General features: G+C 39.0%; 1 protein-coding gene across 7 annotated transcripts in view; it reads left to right on the top strand.

The window, feature by feature from the left end:
- TRAK1 (trafficking kinesin protein 1) overlaps window positions 1–18,483 on the top strand; it is a 129,156-nt gene that overhangs the window by 90,469 nt on the left and 20,204 nt on the right. For all 7 annotated transcript variants that reach the window (XM_027675594.1, XM_027675591.1, XM_027675590.1 and 4 more), the window contains 10 exons: window positions 310–426; window positions 6,354–6,454; window positions 7,233–7,341; window positions 9,174–9,252; window positions 9,646–9,776; window positions 10,266–10,340; window positions 11,963–12,100; window positions 13,666–13,742; window positions 15,807–16,043; window positions 16,915–17,231. In XM_027675594.1, the coding sequence (XP_027531395.1) occupies window positions 310–426; window positions 6,354–6,454; window positions 7,233–7,341; window positions 9,174–9,252; window positions 9,646–9,776; window positions 10,266–10,340; window positions 11,963–12,100; window positions 13,666–13,742; window positions 15,807–16,043; window positions 16,915–17,231 (1,381 nt within the window). The remainder of the gene's footprint in view (window positions 1–309; window positions 427–6,353; window positions 6,455–7,232; window positions 7,342–9,173; window positions 9,253–9,645; window positions 9,777–10,265; window positions 10,341–11,962; window positions 12,101–13,665; window positions 13,743–15,806; window positions 16,044–16,914; window positions 17,232–18,483) is intronic.

Here is an 18,483-nt window from a genome sequence, read left to right as displayed (position 1 = left end):
AACTGGATCTCGTTTCACCTTGTTTTTCATGTTGTTTTACTGCAGACCTTGAAGGTGTGCTTTCTTGTGTATTGTTCAATAAATCTGCGTGGGTCAATCTTTTCAGAATCATGTGGATGTAACATAAGCAGGAATAGAAGAAGAAAATTAGCAAAAAAACCCAACCAAATAAATCCTCATGGAAGGAAAAAGTATTTTTATTGTTGAAGTACTTATTCCTTCCCTTTCATGGCAATTTTACCCTCCCTCTGATCCTTTAGTGAATTTAAAAAAAATTGAAATTAGCTTTATTTTCTTAATGCTTTACAGAAAGAACGAGACTTAGAATTAGCTGCTCGGATTGGCCAGTCACTGTTAAAGAAGAATAAATCACTGACAGAAAGAAATGACTTTCTAGAGGAGCAAGTAGAACACATCAGGGAAGAGGTAAGATTTTTGTGCCTGAGTGCTGTATATGCAGTGATGGAAATAATCTTCTTCTAGTTTCACCTTCTCCGTACATGGTTGTGTTTGACTGCAATAACAATGTTTTAGACATTTGATGAGCATGTTTAGAATATAATAGGATGGTGCATACGTTTCTCAATTCATAGAACCACAGAATCATTTGGGATGGAAGGGACTTTTAAAGGTCACCTAATTCAACTTCCTGCAATAAGTAGGGACATCTTCAACTAAGTCAGGTTGCTTGGAGACCCATCCAGCTCAACTTTGAATGTTTCCAGGGATGGGGCATCCACCATCTCTTTGGGCAACCTGAATCTGTTGCAATATTTGACCACCCTCGTTGTTAAAAATGTCCTCCTTATATCTAGTCTAAATCTACCTTCCTTTAGTTTAAAACCATTACCCCTTGTCCTATCACAACAGGCCCTGATAAAAAGTCTGTCCCCAACTTTCTTATAAACCCCCTTTTAAGTACTGAAAGGCTGCCATAAGGTCTTCCCGGAGCCTTCTCTTCTCCAGGCTGAACAACCCCAACTCATAGGAGAAGTGTTCCATTCAGCTGATCATTTTTGTGGCCCCCCTCTGTACCTGCTCCAACAGGTACATGTCTGTCTTGTCCTGAGGACTGTAGAGCTGGATGCTCATCAGAGTGCAGTAGAGGAGGAGAATCACTTCCCTTGACCTGCTGGCCACTCTTCTTTTGATGCAGCCCAGGATATGGTTGGAATTCTGGGCTGGGAGTGCACGCTTTGGTGTGATTTATAAAACATACCAGAAAGGGTGTTACTTAAAACAGTGTGACATGTGTCTCCCATATACCATTCAGGTTCTAATCAAATATTTATTTAGTTGCTATTTCTTACTCTGTTCCTCTGAATGGGGAGTTGGGTGCTGTAGGTGCTGGCAGACTCTTAATAGATGTATTTTGGATGGAGCCGGCCAGGATGCTTTAAAAGAGCTCTTTATCTGTAACTAGAAGTGTCATTAAACTTTGACCTACTAATTGAGCTGGGAGCAAATATTATTTCTCTTATTCTCAGACAGTGACCTGGGTTTGTGAATCTCATCCCTATGTGATTTTGAGCAAGACATAAATCTTACAGTTTTAGGGCAAGCAGGAGAACAATGAACCACAGTGGATTAAAAAAATAAATAATGAAACCTGCTCAGAGGTGTGAGGTGTTGCGTTATATCTGAGATACGCTGGTGAATAAAGTGTGGATGGAGGGATCCCAGATGTGTGGTAAATAGTGGTGGAGCACACACATTGAAATAATGTCTTTTGGTTGGCCTACCCTCTTTAGCAAGGAAAACTAATTCTCTTCTGTCCCAATGAGCACTGTTGCTTGCTGCCCAAGTCCTGTCCTGGCAGACAAATTTATTTGTGCATTGGTCAATATGACATTTACTAGGTATGTGCAAAGTGAGTGAGCAGGACTATGCCTTCATACCATCCATCCAGAGTGGAAAATTTGATTGAGGAAGGTGAAGGACTGCCTCTGTCCAGGTCTATTTTTATTTAGGACTGAGAAACAGCATTAGGAGAAGTGCCATCAGAAATAAGCCTCTTACCGGGTGGCTTGGTATGTTGGGCCATATGTTCTGTCAACACCCCTCTTTCACGCTGTTATTTTGACTCCTTCAGAAGCTGATGCTTTTGAGGCAGAGCTCATCAGGCTTTAAAGTCATGACACTTTTGTGTATTGAAAATCTGTCTTTAGTAGGTTTCAGATTTTCCATTAAAGCTGAATTTTGAATATTTAAACAGAACAGTAATTAAGACAGCTGTCTGTAAGGGCAAAAGATAAAAGAATTTATTTGGTACTTTAAAATTCTGTAAGAACTGCCTAAAAATGGTTTGTCTGGGGGATATATGGTAATACAGGGACAAGTTCTTTCTGCTGTGTGGTATAAAATTAAGATTTTATTGGTGTATGTATCATGGCATGAATAATTTAGCTTTATATGTCTTTGACCCACCAAACTTGTCCTGACAAAGCCTTCTGTCCATCCTATTATGCTGCTTGAGTTTTTCTGGTGTGCTGGTAAGATGCCACATTGATAGGTACATGTCAAAGTAATACAGACCTGTGCGAAAGGCATGAGATTCTTGGGTTTGTCTTTTGAGTTTGTGTTGTTAGGTGCTGTTTATGTTTAGGGAGGGGCTGTGATCATGTTCAATAAAAACTGATGGAACTGAGATTTTTCCTGTAGTGCACTAGAGAACAAAGGGTAAAGGCACTAAAGCAAGCACAGACACCACGTGCACAGGCACTTTAGTCTAAGCTTACTATTTCGGTATTATATTCTAAATGCATAAACATTATATTGGAAAACTTTCTTAATTGTAAAGTATTTTGGTCACAGAGATGCCTGTCTGCCTTTTCAGTAGCAGAAGTGTAATTCCCAGGTACAGTGTGTCTACCTGCTGTTGTATTACCATGTTCAGTAAGACTGCTGCAGCTCCCATCTCAAGATATGTCCCTTTTCACTGGGATGGTGCTACCTACACTTTGGTATTATCTCCTTCGAAATTAGAGCTCGATATCAAAGAAATGTAAACAGCCACAATGTGAACTGTATTTGGAATGGAGTAGCTCATTAGTTTTAGCTTCTCCTAATCTTTCTAGTATTTCCCAATTTCAGCTTCTTTTTCCTCTACAGATTTTGTCTGATGTTTCTGAAGCATTTTAGCTTTTAGACAGCAGTTCAAGGACAGTGTCAGTCCTCAAGTAACACCACCTAAAACTGTGTTAACTGTTGAGTAATACAGCCCTCTAGTCCTGTTAATCTAGTTCCAGGTTACTTATCAGAGTTTGTGTTTTGATGATAGCTGGTTTTAAAGTCCAGGTCTGATTTTGTTCTCTGTTAAGGGAGAGGAAAGGAAAAAGCTGAATTATAGTCTAGATTAGTGGCTTAAAAAAAGAGAACATTGGTTTTGGTCTGTTGAGTAGAAAGTGTTGGAAAGACAGAAATACTCTTTGGCTTGGCATGTTATTTACATACAGTGTAACAAGGTGTTGACTGTTCACCTCCTTTTAATTGAATAATTCCAACCTGTTAAACATTTAGTTGCAGTCAGGAAAACAAATCAGCTGGACTCTTGAAATGGTTATTCATGATTTAGTAAGGATTGTTCCTGCAAGTTAGGTCCCATGTCTCTAAACTATTGTGCTCTGTGTGGGGATCCTTTTATCCTCTCCTTAAATTATTTCTAATATAGGTGCAGCTATTTCATGAGATAGTTTTGAAGCTGAGTGAAGCTTTCAGGCCAACAGAGGGAATTAAAAGCCTGAAAGAGATGAGCTATCTTAGTTCCCAGGATATCATGGGCCTTGTCCCAATGAGGGCAAGAGCTCAGTCTCTATTGCTGCATTATGCAGTTGAATGCTCTGAAGGGCACATGTTGCAGGGGCTTGTGAAAATGTAGAAGAGGCTCTTTCTGTTCATAAAACAAGTCCTGTGTTTTGCAGTATGAAAATGTGTATTGGGTCTGTCTGGGATGAAGCTTTGTGGCAGCCTACCTGATGCTGTGCTTTGGATTTGTGACTAAAACAGTGCTGATAACAAACAGTGTTTTGACTATTACTGAGCAGTGCTTGCACAGCATCCAGGCTCTTCCCACCCACCCTTCTCTCCCCTATCTTTTTTTTTAATATCCACTCTGCCCCCCATCTGCACAAGATGCTGGGAGGATGCACAACTTGGGTAGCTGACCCAAACTGACCAAAGAGATGTTCTATACCTTATGTGCTTATGCTGAACAACAAAAGCTCAGGGAAAGGAGGAAGAAGCTGGGATGTTCATGATTATGGCCTTCATCTTCACAAGTAACAGTTATGTGTGCCAAGGCCCTGCTTTCCAACAAGTATCTGAACATCCACCTGCTGATAGAAAATAGTGAATAAATTCCTTATTTCACTTTGCTTGATGGGCAATGTCACTTATTAAACTGTCTCGGCCCGTGAGGTTTTTCTTGCTTTTGAGCTTCTGATTCTCTCCTCCATCCTGTGGGGTTTGTGGGGCAGAGTACATGCTCAGCTGGTGGGTGCTTAGTTACCGGGTGAGGTTACTCACCACAAAATGCTGTGTCAAAGGGAGGTGTTTCTGGAAGTTACCACAGTGAGTTTTTCACAGTTTCACAGCATGATTGAGATTGGAAGTGAGCTCTGGAGGTCATCTTGTCCAAACCCCCTTCTCAAGCAGGGACACACCTACAGTCCATTGCTGAGGACTGTGTCGAGACAGTGTTTGAATATCTCCAAGGATGGAGATTCTCACAAGCTCTCTGGGCAACCTGTTGCCAGTGCTTGGTCACCCTCACAATAAAAAAGTTGTGCCTAGAGTTGAGAAGGAATCACCTGTGTTACAGTTTGTGCCCATTGTTTCAGCTCTTGTTCCATTAAAAGGTAAGGCTTACTGACTGTTCACCCTGTTTTGGAGTATTGGAATGCTCAAAAATGGCAGTAAAAATAGTATTCTCAGTCTTTTTAATTCATATAGAAAAAACAGTAGCAAGAGCTGGAGATGATCTAGTGCCCACCCACTGACAGCATCTGAATCTTTGCTACTTAAAGAGGCTGAGCTATAATGTGCTTGTGGGAAGTAAATTGTTATTTTTGACTCAGCGTTTTAGCTCTTCCCGAAATGGAGAAAATGAGCCTCCAAAAATTAGTGCACGGATTTTATTTAATAGTTTTCTAACATGTGGTTGGTTGGGGATTTTTTCCCCCCCCTTGCTATTTAGAACCCAAGCCTCAGGAGGAACTGGTGCCTTAGCACTTCTGATTACACTGAATAGCCTTAGTAAAGTAAATGACCTTGTTTGCTTCATATTCTGCACAGTTCAAGTGCTTTATGGCATTATGGGTGCTTTTTGTTTGATGCAAATATATTTTATTGATATTCTCTGCTTTTTTTTTTCCAGTAATAACTACAAAGAAAAGTATGCCTACAATGTAAAAAGCAGAAGTTTTTAATAAAAAGAAATGTGCTCTGCAATTTTTGCATTGGAAAGTGAGGACCTAGTCTTGCAGTGTAAATGGAAGGAAATGGATCTTCTGATCAGTTATGCTATCTATAGTTATGCAAGGCAAATAAAAATTAATCTTTTGCTACTGGAGTCTTAAGTTGCAGCTGTGAAATGATGCAGGTGTAATACTATGTAGCTGAGTTTTTAACCCTTTTCTTGGAGAATCTCAATATAAATTAACCAAGATTAATTAGTACATACACATATCAAAAAGGAACAAAACATCGAGATTGAGTGATTAAGATTCCCTGTAACTGTGAGCTCCACAAACTACTTTACTAAACTCATGTTTTGGAGTGATCAAAAGCCCAAACTACATCCAGATACTGACTGCAGCCTCTGTGGTTGGAAGAGCATGAGAATGGCAGCCTCCCACTGTGTAGTGGTGTTCTCTAGCTCAACAGGCTCTTGAGTCCCAAATGTAACCTTGCTACACAAGTATTTTAGTAATTTTGTCTAAAGGCCCATAGAGAGGAAAAAATGTCTCCATCTACCATGTTTGGCTAGATTGTGCCACATTAATTTCTTACACTATCATTGCAATACATCCATTACTATGGATATGGATCTAGACTAATGCAATAGTGAATCAGGATTGCTCGTCTTAAAGAAGGTGAAAGAGAAACATGTCTAATAGCAGTGGATAATTGCATTTTTGAACTTTAAAAAATAACATTTAGTGGCTAATTTAAAAGGCACACTTTTCCTTTCTAAGAAATAACAGAAATGATTCTGGTCTGTTTCAGTCTTGGCCTCTTAATGTAGTCTGAAGTTGATGCCTGGAGGATGAATAACTTGCTAATTTGTAGTGGATTTACTTAAGAATGTGTCTAGAAAATCAAATTACTGATCTGCAAGCTCTTTCTTTGTGCAGGTTTCTCAGTTGCGGCATGAGCTCTCCATGAAAGATGAACTGCTCCAGTTCTATACCAGTGCTGCTGAGGAAAGTGAACCAGAGTCCATCTGTTCCACCCCGTAAGTTAATTGATCTGCAGTGTTGAATCTTACGTCTTCTACTAAGCATGGGTAGTTCGGACAATTTAATAGCTTTGAAAAGTAGTAAAATTATCCCTCTATTGACTGGAACTATAAATGGGACACAGAACTTGGAGCATGGCACCAGCTGTAAGGATTTGCACTGAACCAGCTGGCTGTCCAGGTGCCAACAAGAGTCAGGAGCACAAAGTACATAGGGAGGCTGCTGACGCAGCGCTGCCTGGAGGCAGGCATGGGCCCTGCCGACAGTAGCCCAGTACACCACACACATTTGCACGATGTGCTAGAACATGCTACGTGTGACCTTTGTGCTTGAAGGACCTAAAGGCACTATGGAAAAATTCCAAGCTAAGGGAAAGAGAGAAAGAATGGCTTATAGTGTGGGTTCCAGGCAATTAGCTGGCTGAACAGCATTGCAGGCTCTGAGGGGCTGTCTGCCCTTGCAGAGTTATTGCTGCATTCTGGTGAAGCATGTGCAGCATTAATCAGGAGCTATTGAGTTGCTCCCTGTAGTAAGGTGGTTTCTTTTGTCACAGCCTTGGCTGAATAACTTTTTATAGGAAATGTGTGGAATAATAAATACATTTTTAAAATGTTCTCTTTTAAAATTCACTGCAAATTTATTGCTGCCCAAAAGTATGAATAAGCTGTATTTCATGTTGCTGTTTTGTTTTGAGACCTCTGTTCAGTCTGTTCTTCTGCAAGATCGGCCATAATACAGGTAAAAATGAGTTAAAACTGTTGCTTTTGTTACAAGGCTGAAGAGGAATGAATCTTCCTCCTCCGTCCAGAACTACTTTCATTTGGACTCTCTTCAAAAGAAACTCAAGGATCTTGAAGAGGAAAATGTTGTGCTTAGATCTGAGGTGAAACTGCTCCCTTTGTGTTTTGCTTAATATAGTTGTTCAGTTAAATGCCAGAACCACAGGTGTGGGGAAGCATGTATTAAAAGTTGAGAGAGTCTAACTAAGAGTATATAATTCCATATGCGATGCAGATCTCTCTGTAGTTGTTTGATCATCATCCTTTATCCTTCTAAATGAAGGAAAGGCTGAAATGTGAAAGCTGCATAGAATCACAGAACCATTTTGATTGGAAAAGACCTCTAAGATCAAGTTCAACCTTTGACTGATCAACACCTCGTTACCTAGACCAAGACACTAAGACAGTCATTCCTTGAACACCTCCAGGGACAGTGACTCCACCACCTCCCTGGGCAGTCCCTTCCAATGCTTAATCATTTCCATGAAGAAATTCTTCCTGAATGAAGCTACATGCAAAGCAGTTTTTGTGCCAAAAGAATGTGCAGGAGCATGGGCAGATCAAATTTGAAGTTCAGCACTGCACTTTGAAACAGGTCTTAGAGAGCTGACCTGGTAGATTCATGTGACTGTAGCTGCAGATCTGAAGTTTGTAGGCTGGCGTGGTCTCTGATGCAAATTCAGTGTTGGTCAAAATAATAATTGCTACCCTAAATTTGCATTAACTTTCTTCAATTTGTGTTTCAACTCAGGCAGTTAATAATTTAAATTAGATGTGTTTTTCTTGTCTTTTTTATTTCTGATAATATTGTGTTTGTTTCACAGATAACACACTTTTTAAAAGTTTATTTACTGTTCTCTGTCAGAAATAATTCTTCATAATTGAATATGAAGTGAATAATTTTATATTTTCAATGCAACTTTTAAACCTTGGGAGCTTTTTACCACTTTGCAAACATGTAGCAGAGTATAGCTGAAGAGATACTTTTAATCTAAGAATGAATGTATGAAAACAGTGTCATTAGCATTTTCTACTGCAAATGCAGGGCCCATTATAAAGAGGTAGTGGAGACTGCTGTATACACTTAATTGAGAAGTTGCTCAAGGAAGATGAGCAATAGATGGTCTGAGAATAATGAAGGTAGGGTTAGAACTGAAAGAGCCACTGTGTCAGGAGCAGATTGGACAACCCCAAGTAGCACTGCTTTCCCATCCAAGGAGGTGCAGTCTGTGCCTGCCAGGAAGGCACAGGATGAAGCCAAACCTGAAACCTGTGAGCTGTGCAGTTCTCTACAGATGCAGTCCATGGGTGTCTGTGCATTCCCCCAGCATTGGGGATAGATTACAGACCCACCAACGTGGTGCCAGACGGAACCAACTGACTGTAGTCACGCTGCTTTTGGCACTCCTAGAATCAGAGCAGAAACAACAAAGCAGGGAAGGAGGCAGCACTGAGGGTTTTAGTGGGGTATATAGTTACAGTGCCAGAACTTTTCAAATACTATCTGAATGTCTTTTAAATAGTTTATTGTTTAATTCAGTTATTGAAACCAAGCATTTATTTAGTTTGTGATGATACCTAGCTTTGCTCAGGTGACCAAATCAAGCTCTGCATGCTCATTTTTTGTGTGTTCAGGGTTTTTTGGGTTTATGGTTTTTCTTTTTTATTTTTAGTGCAAAATACAGAAGTGACATCTAGTGGGGATATGGTGATAATGATGTAAATTTCTCCATACAGTAATGTCTCTGCTGAATGTTCACCTGACTCTTTTTTCCAGAACATGAGGGAGGGCAGGCAAAAACTGTAGTTTTTTCACTGTCTTCATGAAGGAGTGATTAGAATAGCTTGTCTTTCTGAAGCAGATGGAAGTGCAACAACAGACTGGCAAAGAACAAATGTGCTAATGTAGCATATTTGATGTGGATTTCTTGAACAGGCCTGTCAGCTGAAGACTGAAACAATTACTTATGAAGAGAAAGAACAACAGCTTGTCAATGACTGCGTAAAAGAGCTGAGTATGTCCCTACTTCTTTTATACTTCTCATTCGAGATAGTTTGGTAAAAAAGGCCCAGTCAGTCATATTTTTCTATGGTACTTATTTTCCTTAAAGAAATGAGTAGAAAATTTCTGGCTGAAATTTAACAGCAGAAAATGCTGGCTGTAAGCTGAATCTTTCTCACTTAAAAATAATTTGGCATTGAAAAGGTTACGGGAAAGTACAGTCTCCTTTGCAGCATGAGCACTTGATGTCTTTCAGGTTTTGCGTCCCAATGTTATTTTTCAAAAGTGCCTTATTGTGTATTGGAGTAGGATTCTGCTGAATCAAGTGATGTTTCAAAAGAACATCTTTATGCTTATTTTTCTGCTTTTGGGTTTGTGGTGTTAATTGTAATCACTTATCTTAAAGGGGATGCAAACATCCAGATTGCCAATATCTCCGAAGAGTTAGCAAAGAAAACTGAAGATGCTGCCCGGCAGCAAGAAGAAATCACCCATCTTCTCTCTCAGATAGTCGATCTGCAGAAAAAGGCCAAAGCTGTAAGGAATCCAGTTGTGAGACTTCTGCTATTTGCTACTAATGTAGCTGGAGGACAGGTTACAATCCTCTGTGTTCTAGAGCCAAAAGAAACTTTTCCATTCTCCTTATGTGGGTGACCTTGTTTGATGTTTAATATCTAGCATACTTGACTAGAAAGCATCAATTTATTAAAAGATGCATATATGATTTGTCAAATGCAATGGTTAAATTTATTTTAAATATTAGATGTAAAATGCTGCGTTGAGTAATGTGGGTAAGACAAGAATGTCAGGGCAAGTATTTCAGTGGGCACATATTCATTTGGAGCTTCATTCAGCAGTGTACAGTCTGATGCTGTGCGTTCTTGTGTTAACATTTTAAATGTTTTTGAACTAACATGTGGACTAATATTGCTGCAGAGGAGGTTTGAGAAAAGTTAGAATTTTGACACAAATATCATCACAGGACAAACCATCACAGTATTTCTAACATTTTTTGTCGTATTTTAGTGTGCAGTTGAAAATGAGGAACTTGTCCAGCATCTGGGAGCAGCTAAAGATGCCCAGAGACAGCTCACAGCAGAGGTGAGTACATTAGTTAGTAAGACAATAATTAAGTAGCAGGGCAATGACTGTTTACTTTGCCATGAGAGGTTTAGTCTAAGCTGGATGAGAAGTATTAAATAATTTTGCCTATGTATATGGAATGAAGGAACATTTATGTTCCCAGTAGAATTCAAAACCTTCTCCTTCCTATTCTCTCCACTTTCAACTAACATACATTTTGAAAAACAGAAGCTTATAGTTGTATAGGAACCCCTTCAGAGGTTGACTTCTCTAGGCTGATAGTCTAAGCCTACTTTGAATAGTGAAATAACATGGAAGAGCTCTTTTGAACTCTGTTTGTTCGGTGAATGAACTGAAGGCAGTCTAGTGTAGGGAACCAAACAGGTGTTCCAGTTAGAGGCCCTGAAGCAGCAGCTCAGACAGAGGCCTCTGAGATAATGCAGGAATTCACTAAAAGACCTTGGGCAGCCGGGGAAGGAGAGAAAAGAAGCTGCTGACTCCTGCGGAGGAATATGTGTTTGAGTACCTGCACTTAAAGATAAAAATAAGATAGAGAAAACTGTTTTAGGCTAACACCACTTATAGAATATATACCGGTATATATTTAACAATGGTACTGTGTTATTAAAAGGTTTGAAAGAAGTGTGTAAACTTAAAAAATGTGTGTAACAGTATAAAAAGTAGATCCCTGTGTGCCTTCTTTTCTGTACCTTAGAAATCAATGCGCTAAGTGTGATAAAAGTATGTTAATGTAAACATTGGATGCCTTTTTCCGCCATTTATCCAGGGACGATGAGGACTGAGAATAAAGCCTCAAACTAAAGACATCCAAAAAAGTGCAAGGCTGCCTTAGACAGATTTTCAGGCGTCGGCAGTCCAGGATTGCTGGATGTCTTTTGGGCACTATATTCACGTGAACAAAGTGGACAAAATAGAATGAATAAAGCTTGATCCCCTTAGGATGTGTGTTGTAGTTGGACTATTTGGCATTGAAGGTGGGAATGCCCAGAGAAGCTTTTCCTGATTGTGGACCTTTTGTATCTGTGGGGCTCCTAAAAGATTGAGCTCATTCTTCTCCATTGCTCTCTTAGGAAATAAAATGGACAGGATCTCTGTTTCTAAGCCAAATAGCTTATTTTTATGAAATTTGTAGGACTGCAGTATTTTAGAATTCTGCCCCTTTGCCAGACTTGGTTGAAGGGGCTGATAAACTCAAAAACTGTGAGGGTACACAGACATCTGCTGACAGAGGGATTACATAAGATGTATTTCCTCAGAAAGTCAAGCTAAAAGTGAGGCATGGTCTTAGGCTGTTGAAGGTTATACATGCATATGTATGTATGCATTCAAGTATAGGTTTTAAAATTCCGAAGTCCTTTGGAACATTGTGAAAAGTCTTGTCCTCTGCCCGTGCTGTTTTCCTCTGTGGTCACCATGGCAGTGATTAGGCACTAAAGCTGATCAGAGTAATCCATGTTATTAATGATTTTCAGTTACAGTGACTTGTTGGAGTTCTATTCCTTTTAAGGGCAATATTCTTCCCTGCACCATTATCGCTTACCAGTGTGAAAAGAATTTGTAGGCTTTTTATGGTAATAGTGCACCCCGTAAGGTGTTGTACTGTTTTCTATATGTTACAGTTGCGAGAGCTGGAAGACAAGTATGCAGAGTGCATGGAAATGCTTCATGAGGCTCAAGAAGAGCTGAAAAACCTCAGAAACAAGACAATGCCAAATGCTATATCACGTCGGTACCACTCCCTCGGTCTCTTCCCTATGGTAAGCAGATTTAATAAAAAAACCTGCACACACCAGAGAACAACCAAGCAAAGGAAGTGTTCTTATCTGAATTACAGCTTCAGGGATAGGATGCTGGGCCAGACATAAACATGGGGGAAATGTGTATTTGTATAATGTTAAAGGATACCTGAGTGATCAATTTTGCATAACTGGTGCTGAAACAGTGGTGCTGTGCAGCTACTTGGTTTTGCTGCAGTATTGTATACAACCTGCAGCTGGCTATGCTTATGTATCATGGGTAGCATTAACAGGTTACTACACCAATCCGTACATCTTTGTTATGCATCTGCTGTACTATGGTGCTGATCTTCACTAGAAAGCATTAGGAGCTTCCTGTTTTTCAGTATTGTTGAAGATATAACTTCCTGATAACAATGATTTCCAGACATGGCATCTTTCTAGTCTCTTATGATCTACATTCTAGTTCTTCAGTACTTAAACGGGGTTACACTTAATCTTCTTGGTTTAGGATCACTGAAAACTCAGTGGTTCATTAAAAGAATATTTGTTGCTAATCTGTGTTATGGCAACAAATTTTGGCAGTTTCAGTGGTTTCATGTGATTATGACATTTAAAGCACAGGGAATATGCAATACCATCAACAAAATGAGTAAAAAAGAGTGGGTAAGAAGAATGTGTCCAGTGACTGGCTCTGCTTGCCTGTATATCTTTAGAATAGTTCCATTAATTCTGAAGGCAGTGCTATCAGTGGTTTCCTTTGAATTACATTAATGCAATCAAGCAGCAGAATCTGGCCCTCCTTATCTTTAGCCATGTCTTGTCTTACTGCTGAGGAAGAACACATTTTATTTGTGCTCACAAGTAAATTGCCAATAAAGGCTTAGCTTGCCTTTTTGTGTTCCCTTCTGAGACTGAACACAGGCCAATTTAAGGTGCAGATGTTTAATAATACAAGTTGTGCTTGCACAAAAAATTCAGTTGAAAGCTGCAAACAGTGTGCTTGTGCTGAGATAGGTTTATGTGTTTTGTGTGAAAATGATTTTCAAATCATGGCATGAAAGATCATTTAGGTTTGTAAATATTTGATACTTGGACTCTACACCCAGCAGTAAAACTGACTGACCAGCCATGGAAAATGGATGGCCTGTCACCTGTAACCTTATGGGGGAAGTATATAATGCTTTATGCCAAGAACCGTTTCGTCTTTGTAGATGGTTGGGTAATGTTGTGAAAGAGGAGAGTGTTTTCTGTTTATTTTAAATGAAAACCTATCAAGCAAAACTTTATACATGAAGAGTGAGTGTTGCTGAGTATTCACTAACTGAGAATTCAGTCCAGGAAGTTGGGGCACCTGAATTCTGTTGTTGCCTGGGATTTTTTTTTTAGGTTCTTTCGACAGATATTATATGTCATTAGGTGTTAGAAACTGTAGCAGAATGAAACTAAGCCATATTTTATCAGTGCTTTAAATATCTACATTAGTCTTCCAGATTTCCAGTCAATTTAAATTCTTAAACATTTTTATTTTCTGGAAAATATTAATACTGTGATATTTTTTTCTCTTTTGTGCTTATTTTTAACAGGATTCTCTGGCAGCAGAGATAGAAGGGTCAATGAGGAAAGAACTGCATTTAGATGAACCCGACTCTCCTGACTTGGCGTACGACTGAAAAGAATTGGTTCCTAATTGATTGATTATATCTGAAGTTAATTATTATTGGATGAGAAATAAAAAGACAGGAAATAGTAGAGCTAGAGATTTAGAAAGAAATATTTCTGGCCAAGTGTGAATGACAGAGAGAAAGAAAAATAAATTGTCTAGTTATTGGGGTTATTTTATTTTCTGCTAAAGCTGCCAAAAGAAAGCACCTATATATAGGTTTTGCCTTGTCTTACAAACTTTTTGTCCTCATTTGTGAGTGCTGAGAATGAGAAGTTTTCTTTTCTTGTGTTTTACCATGCTAGGTTTCTTCCCATGATTAGGGGAAGAGTTCAATTTAGTGGGTTTTCTCTTCAGGTTTTATAACATTTATTCCAGGTGATTATTGATCTAATCCAGTTTTGGAGGGAGAACGTCAGTGCAGAAAGGGATTTGGAATGGTTGGGTACTTACAGTGTGATACCCATTGCATCTGTGCTAAAGTTCTCTTGAATTAAACAAGGGAGTAGTTTGGAACAAGTTAAGTACTTGTGACAGTCCAGAAGCCATAGATAGATACAGCTTGGCAGAAATGGCCTCACTGACGCCAGTTGCACGTGTATTCCCATGGGTTTATCTCACCGATTTGTACAAAGCATGGATTGTTTAATTTGAAACAAGTTAATCCAGTTTACAGGGTCTGTTAGAGAAACAGAATTTACAAAGAAAGGACAGTCAGAAGTTACAATAGGCACTTCCCAGAAACCTTCTAATTGCGTGTACAAAAAGGTTGACTCATACATTAACCTTCTCTGAGCAGGAGCCAAGAATTGTAAATGAGGCTTTGACAGAGTTAAATATTGATTAGGAAAGTGTAAGATCAGAAAGATGTGAGCATGCTCAAACCCTATAGGATCCTTTTGTCTTTCCAGAATAATCTAACTTAAGGCTTGTTTAACTTCTTTAGAATGTCTTTTATAACGCTTTGCATGTACTAAAGGAGGATACTTTTTTTGGTTGCATGACTTGTCTTGGTTTTATTTACTTGTGCAGTGCTAGTAGTCGTAACCTCCATGGGACTGTTTATTGATAAATGCCCTTAGATTCAGCCTCTTAAAGATATACAGCTACAGACTTGGAGCCTACACACAAAGAGTGCAACTGTTGAGCACTCATGGATAGAAGGAAAGAAATTTGAATGACATTAAATAGCATAAGGCATACTGTCGCTGCTACATCCTGGCAGTGTTACCTTTCAGCTAAAAGGAATCTGCTGTTCTTGTGTTCATCCACTGTTGAACTGTAAAACAAAGCAGTAGTGACACTTGTGTAGCATGACATGGGGCAATTTTATTTTGTCAAGAAATTGCTGCTGAAGTGTCATCTGATCTTAATCTTGAAGCAGGTGAACAGTGTTTGCTATGGACAATCACCAGGACAATGGTGATAAAAATGAACTGTGGAACTAGGTCAAAAATTAGGTTTTCAGCCTTGACAGCCTCTCTCTAGCCTCTTGTCTGTTATATTTCTGGGATTTTTTTTCTTTTTTTTTTTTTTTTTTTTTTTTTTTTCAAAAAAACCACTACTCTTTAAGGGGATTAGAAATTGGTTTCAAAGAGAAAAGATGCAAGACTTGCTTGCATAGAGCGACTCAGGAGAGTAAATTCAAGTTCTCTTTTAAAATGGATTAGCCAGTTCATAGTTAAGAATTGAATGGAGATCAATTTTGTTTTCTAAAAACTCATTTCCGCATAATGGCTTTAGAGCGTTTTTAGCTGATGTACTGAAATGCTCTTTCACTTATTTTTTATTAATATTTGAAAGGGTCCATGCACATAATTGTCAAATGTTCTGTCAAAAATATTCTAGGGTGATGGAAGAATTGTGTTGATGGATTGAGTAATGGCCGGACTGTAGCAAGCACAGGACCCTCTGCATACTACTTTACAGAAACTATACATAAAACCACAGTGGTTGGTGGAGCTGTGAATAGGAAGGGCTGTTAATAAGCTGTTACCTGTTTCTCTGTTCCTTCTTAAGGTAAGAGGGTACTGTGTAATTATTGACTGTGCGTATGTCTTTCAGTCATCAGAAGCGGGTCTTCGAGACAGTGAGAAATGTTAATCAAGTTGTCAAGCAGAGATCCATGACTCCGTCACCAATGAATATCCCAGGCTCTAACCAGTCCTCTGCTATGAACTCAGTCATTTCGAGCTGCGTCAGCACTCCACGTTCCAGTTTCTATGGGGGAGACATCTCTAACATAATGATAGACAACAAGACCAATAGCATCATCTTAGAGACAGAATCCTCTGACAATGGGTCAGTACTGTAGCACTGGACTTTGCTTTTCCTTTGCTTCTGACATAAAGGCAAAGTGTTTCTATTTCCCTCTTTTTGTGTTATAGTTTTTGAGCACTCAAGTTTATTTAAAAAGGAACTGTTTTTGACACTACTGTGTATCAATCGGTGTCTGCAACTCACGCCTGTTCTGAGATGCAGCATCTCCAGACGATGTAAAGCCACCCTTGTTTTTGCAACTGTGAGCTGATACTTAAAAGTAATTGTATTTTCACCATTTTATGTAAATGCCAGGGAGTTCTGATCTCAGTTGCAGCTGCAGTTAACTTTTTTGATCCTAAAAATAAAGTTTGCATCTGTAGGTTACCTAATATAAAAACTTGTGAATGAAACCAATCAGAACTTCATTTTTCTAGCTAGCTACTTGTCTCTTCCCCCAGTACATTTCCACACTATGCTGTATATACTTTTCAGTAAAAGCGATTTAATTCCTCAAAACAATATATGTTTTTCAGCATAATATACTCTTGTGACTCACTGTGGTATTCTTGCATCATTGGCCCTGTGAGATGTGGCCTGCTTACTTGAGTTTGTCTAACTGTAAGGCATACAACAAGAAGTCATCTCTCATCTCTTGGTAGGAGTAAGCTCATAAGTGCAGGTTTTCCAACCAGGAGTTTCCTGGCAGAAACTAGATTTCAAAACTGTTGTAGTATGAAACAGAAACAAAAGATTGGTGTTTGCCTTTGGGCTCTCTGGACAAGTAGCAAGTTGTTGCCAGACATAGTACTTGTGAAAAACTGTCATGTGGGAGTTTTAAGCATTTCTAAGAATGTGTTCTTCTCCCTCCCCCTACCTTTTTTTTTTTTGTGTGTCCTTTCTTATGTTTTAGAAATGAGGACAGGATGAAGAAGCCTGGAACTCCAGGGACTCCAGGCTCCAGTGACCTAGAGACTGCCCTTCGTAGGCTTTCCCTCAGGCGGGAGAATTACCTCTCGGAGCGGAAGTTCTTTGAAGAAGAGCAGGAAAGGAAGTTGCGGGAACTGGCAGAAAAGGGAGAACTCCATAGTGGTTCTGTTACCCCCACAGAGAGCATCATGTCACTGGGAACTCACTCCAGATTTTCAGAATTCACTGGATATTCAGGAATGTCTATCAGCAGTCGCTCCTACCTACCAGAAAAGCTTCAGATTGTGAAACCACTAGAAGGTGATAACAAAGGGCCTCGGCCTTTATCTGTCGTTCTTAGTGACTCTTTATGGTCTCTTATCCATCATCAGAAAGCAGGAAATCTTTGCAATACATATTCTTTTTACTTTAGAGACAGTAATCCACGATGTTGGTTTGAGATCTTCTAAAAACTATATTTTCCCACAAGCCTTAAAAGTGTTAAGAAACAACTCCAGCCAAGGCAGTAAAATAAATATTACAGGCCACATGTGTATCAGCAGTGCAGCTTTACAACTGACCTAAATGTTGCCATTTCATATTTGGAAAAGGGTGGTGGATAAGTATACGAAATCTAAACAACAAAAATTCTGTAAATTAGTGTCTGGAAAGATCTTTACCTACTTTAATTAGTCCAGTTGTAAGACTACTTCAGTGATTAAAAATAATCTATGGATTTTAATTGGCGGTTTGAGTGGTCACACATGAGTCACTATGGCTTTGTGTTTCATGTGTGAAATAGATGGGGTTTTTTAAAGTCAGTTTTCCTTCATATATTATCTCAGAAAAAGGTGAGATACAGGTAGATCATAGTCAGGGCTAGAGCTTTATTTCTAAGTTCAGTTCAGTAGTCTGCCTAAAAAAGCTGACAGAGAACATACTATATAGTCTGGCTGGCTTTCTTCAGTTCTTTCAGGTTGTAGCTGGAAGTTAGTCGAGTAAATTCCTTAAGGTTTTGAACAAAACGAATCTGTTTTCCTGTAGTTTTCCTGTTTCACAGACACACTAGTTAACATCATTTAGCTTTGGCTTCTCTCTCTCTCTTTTCCTTTAACAGAACTCTTGTATTACATTGTAATTGTGTGTGTTTTAATTGCAGAAGTTCTTTTTTTTCATCTTTTTAGAGCTAACTTATTTCATATATAAGGAGCATTTAGCATGACACATATTCAGAAGCAAAAATAACCGTTCTTATGTCCTGAAGAAAGTGATGTACTGTTTCTACCTACTCAAATGAAACTATAGCTGTAGCACACAAATCCATACTGTCCTGCAGATTTGAATAGTTTGTTTTCATGGCTGCTTTTAAATGGTCATAAAATTCTTGTACACATGAGGGAAATGATGATCCAGCTTTGTTTCAGTTTCTGGTTGCTACCCCTGTAATAGATTTCTGTCATCATCCCATTATATCCTCTTTTTTCTTCCAATAAACTCTTAAAGTCTTTATCATCTTTCTATCTGTCTGGGGTTTTTTTTCCTGGTTTTGTTTATTGTTCTCACTGAGTCATTT

Source organism: Neopelma chrysocephalum, unplaced genomic scaffold (genome assembly GCF_003984885.1).
Source record: "Neopelma chrysocephalum unplaced genomic scaffold, ASM398488v2 Primary Assembly neopelma1_26, whole genome shotgun sequence".
NCBI classification, from domain to species: Eukaryota; Metazoa; Chordata; class Aves; order Passeriformes; family Pipridae; genus Neopelma; species Neopelma chrysocephalum.
This window is presented reverse-complemented; position numbering and strand designations above follow the sequence as displayed.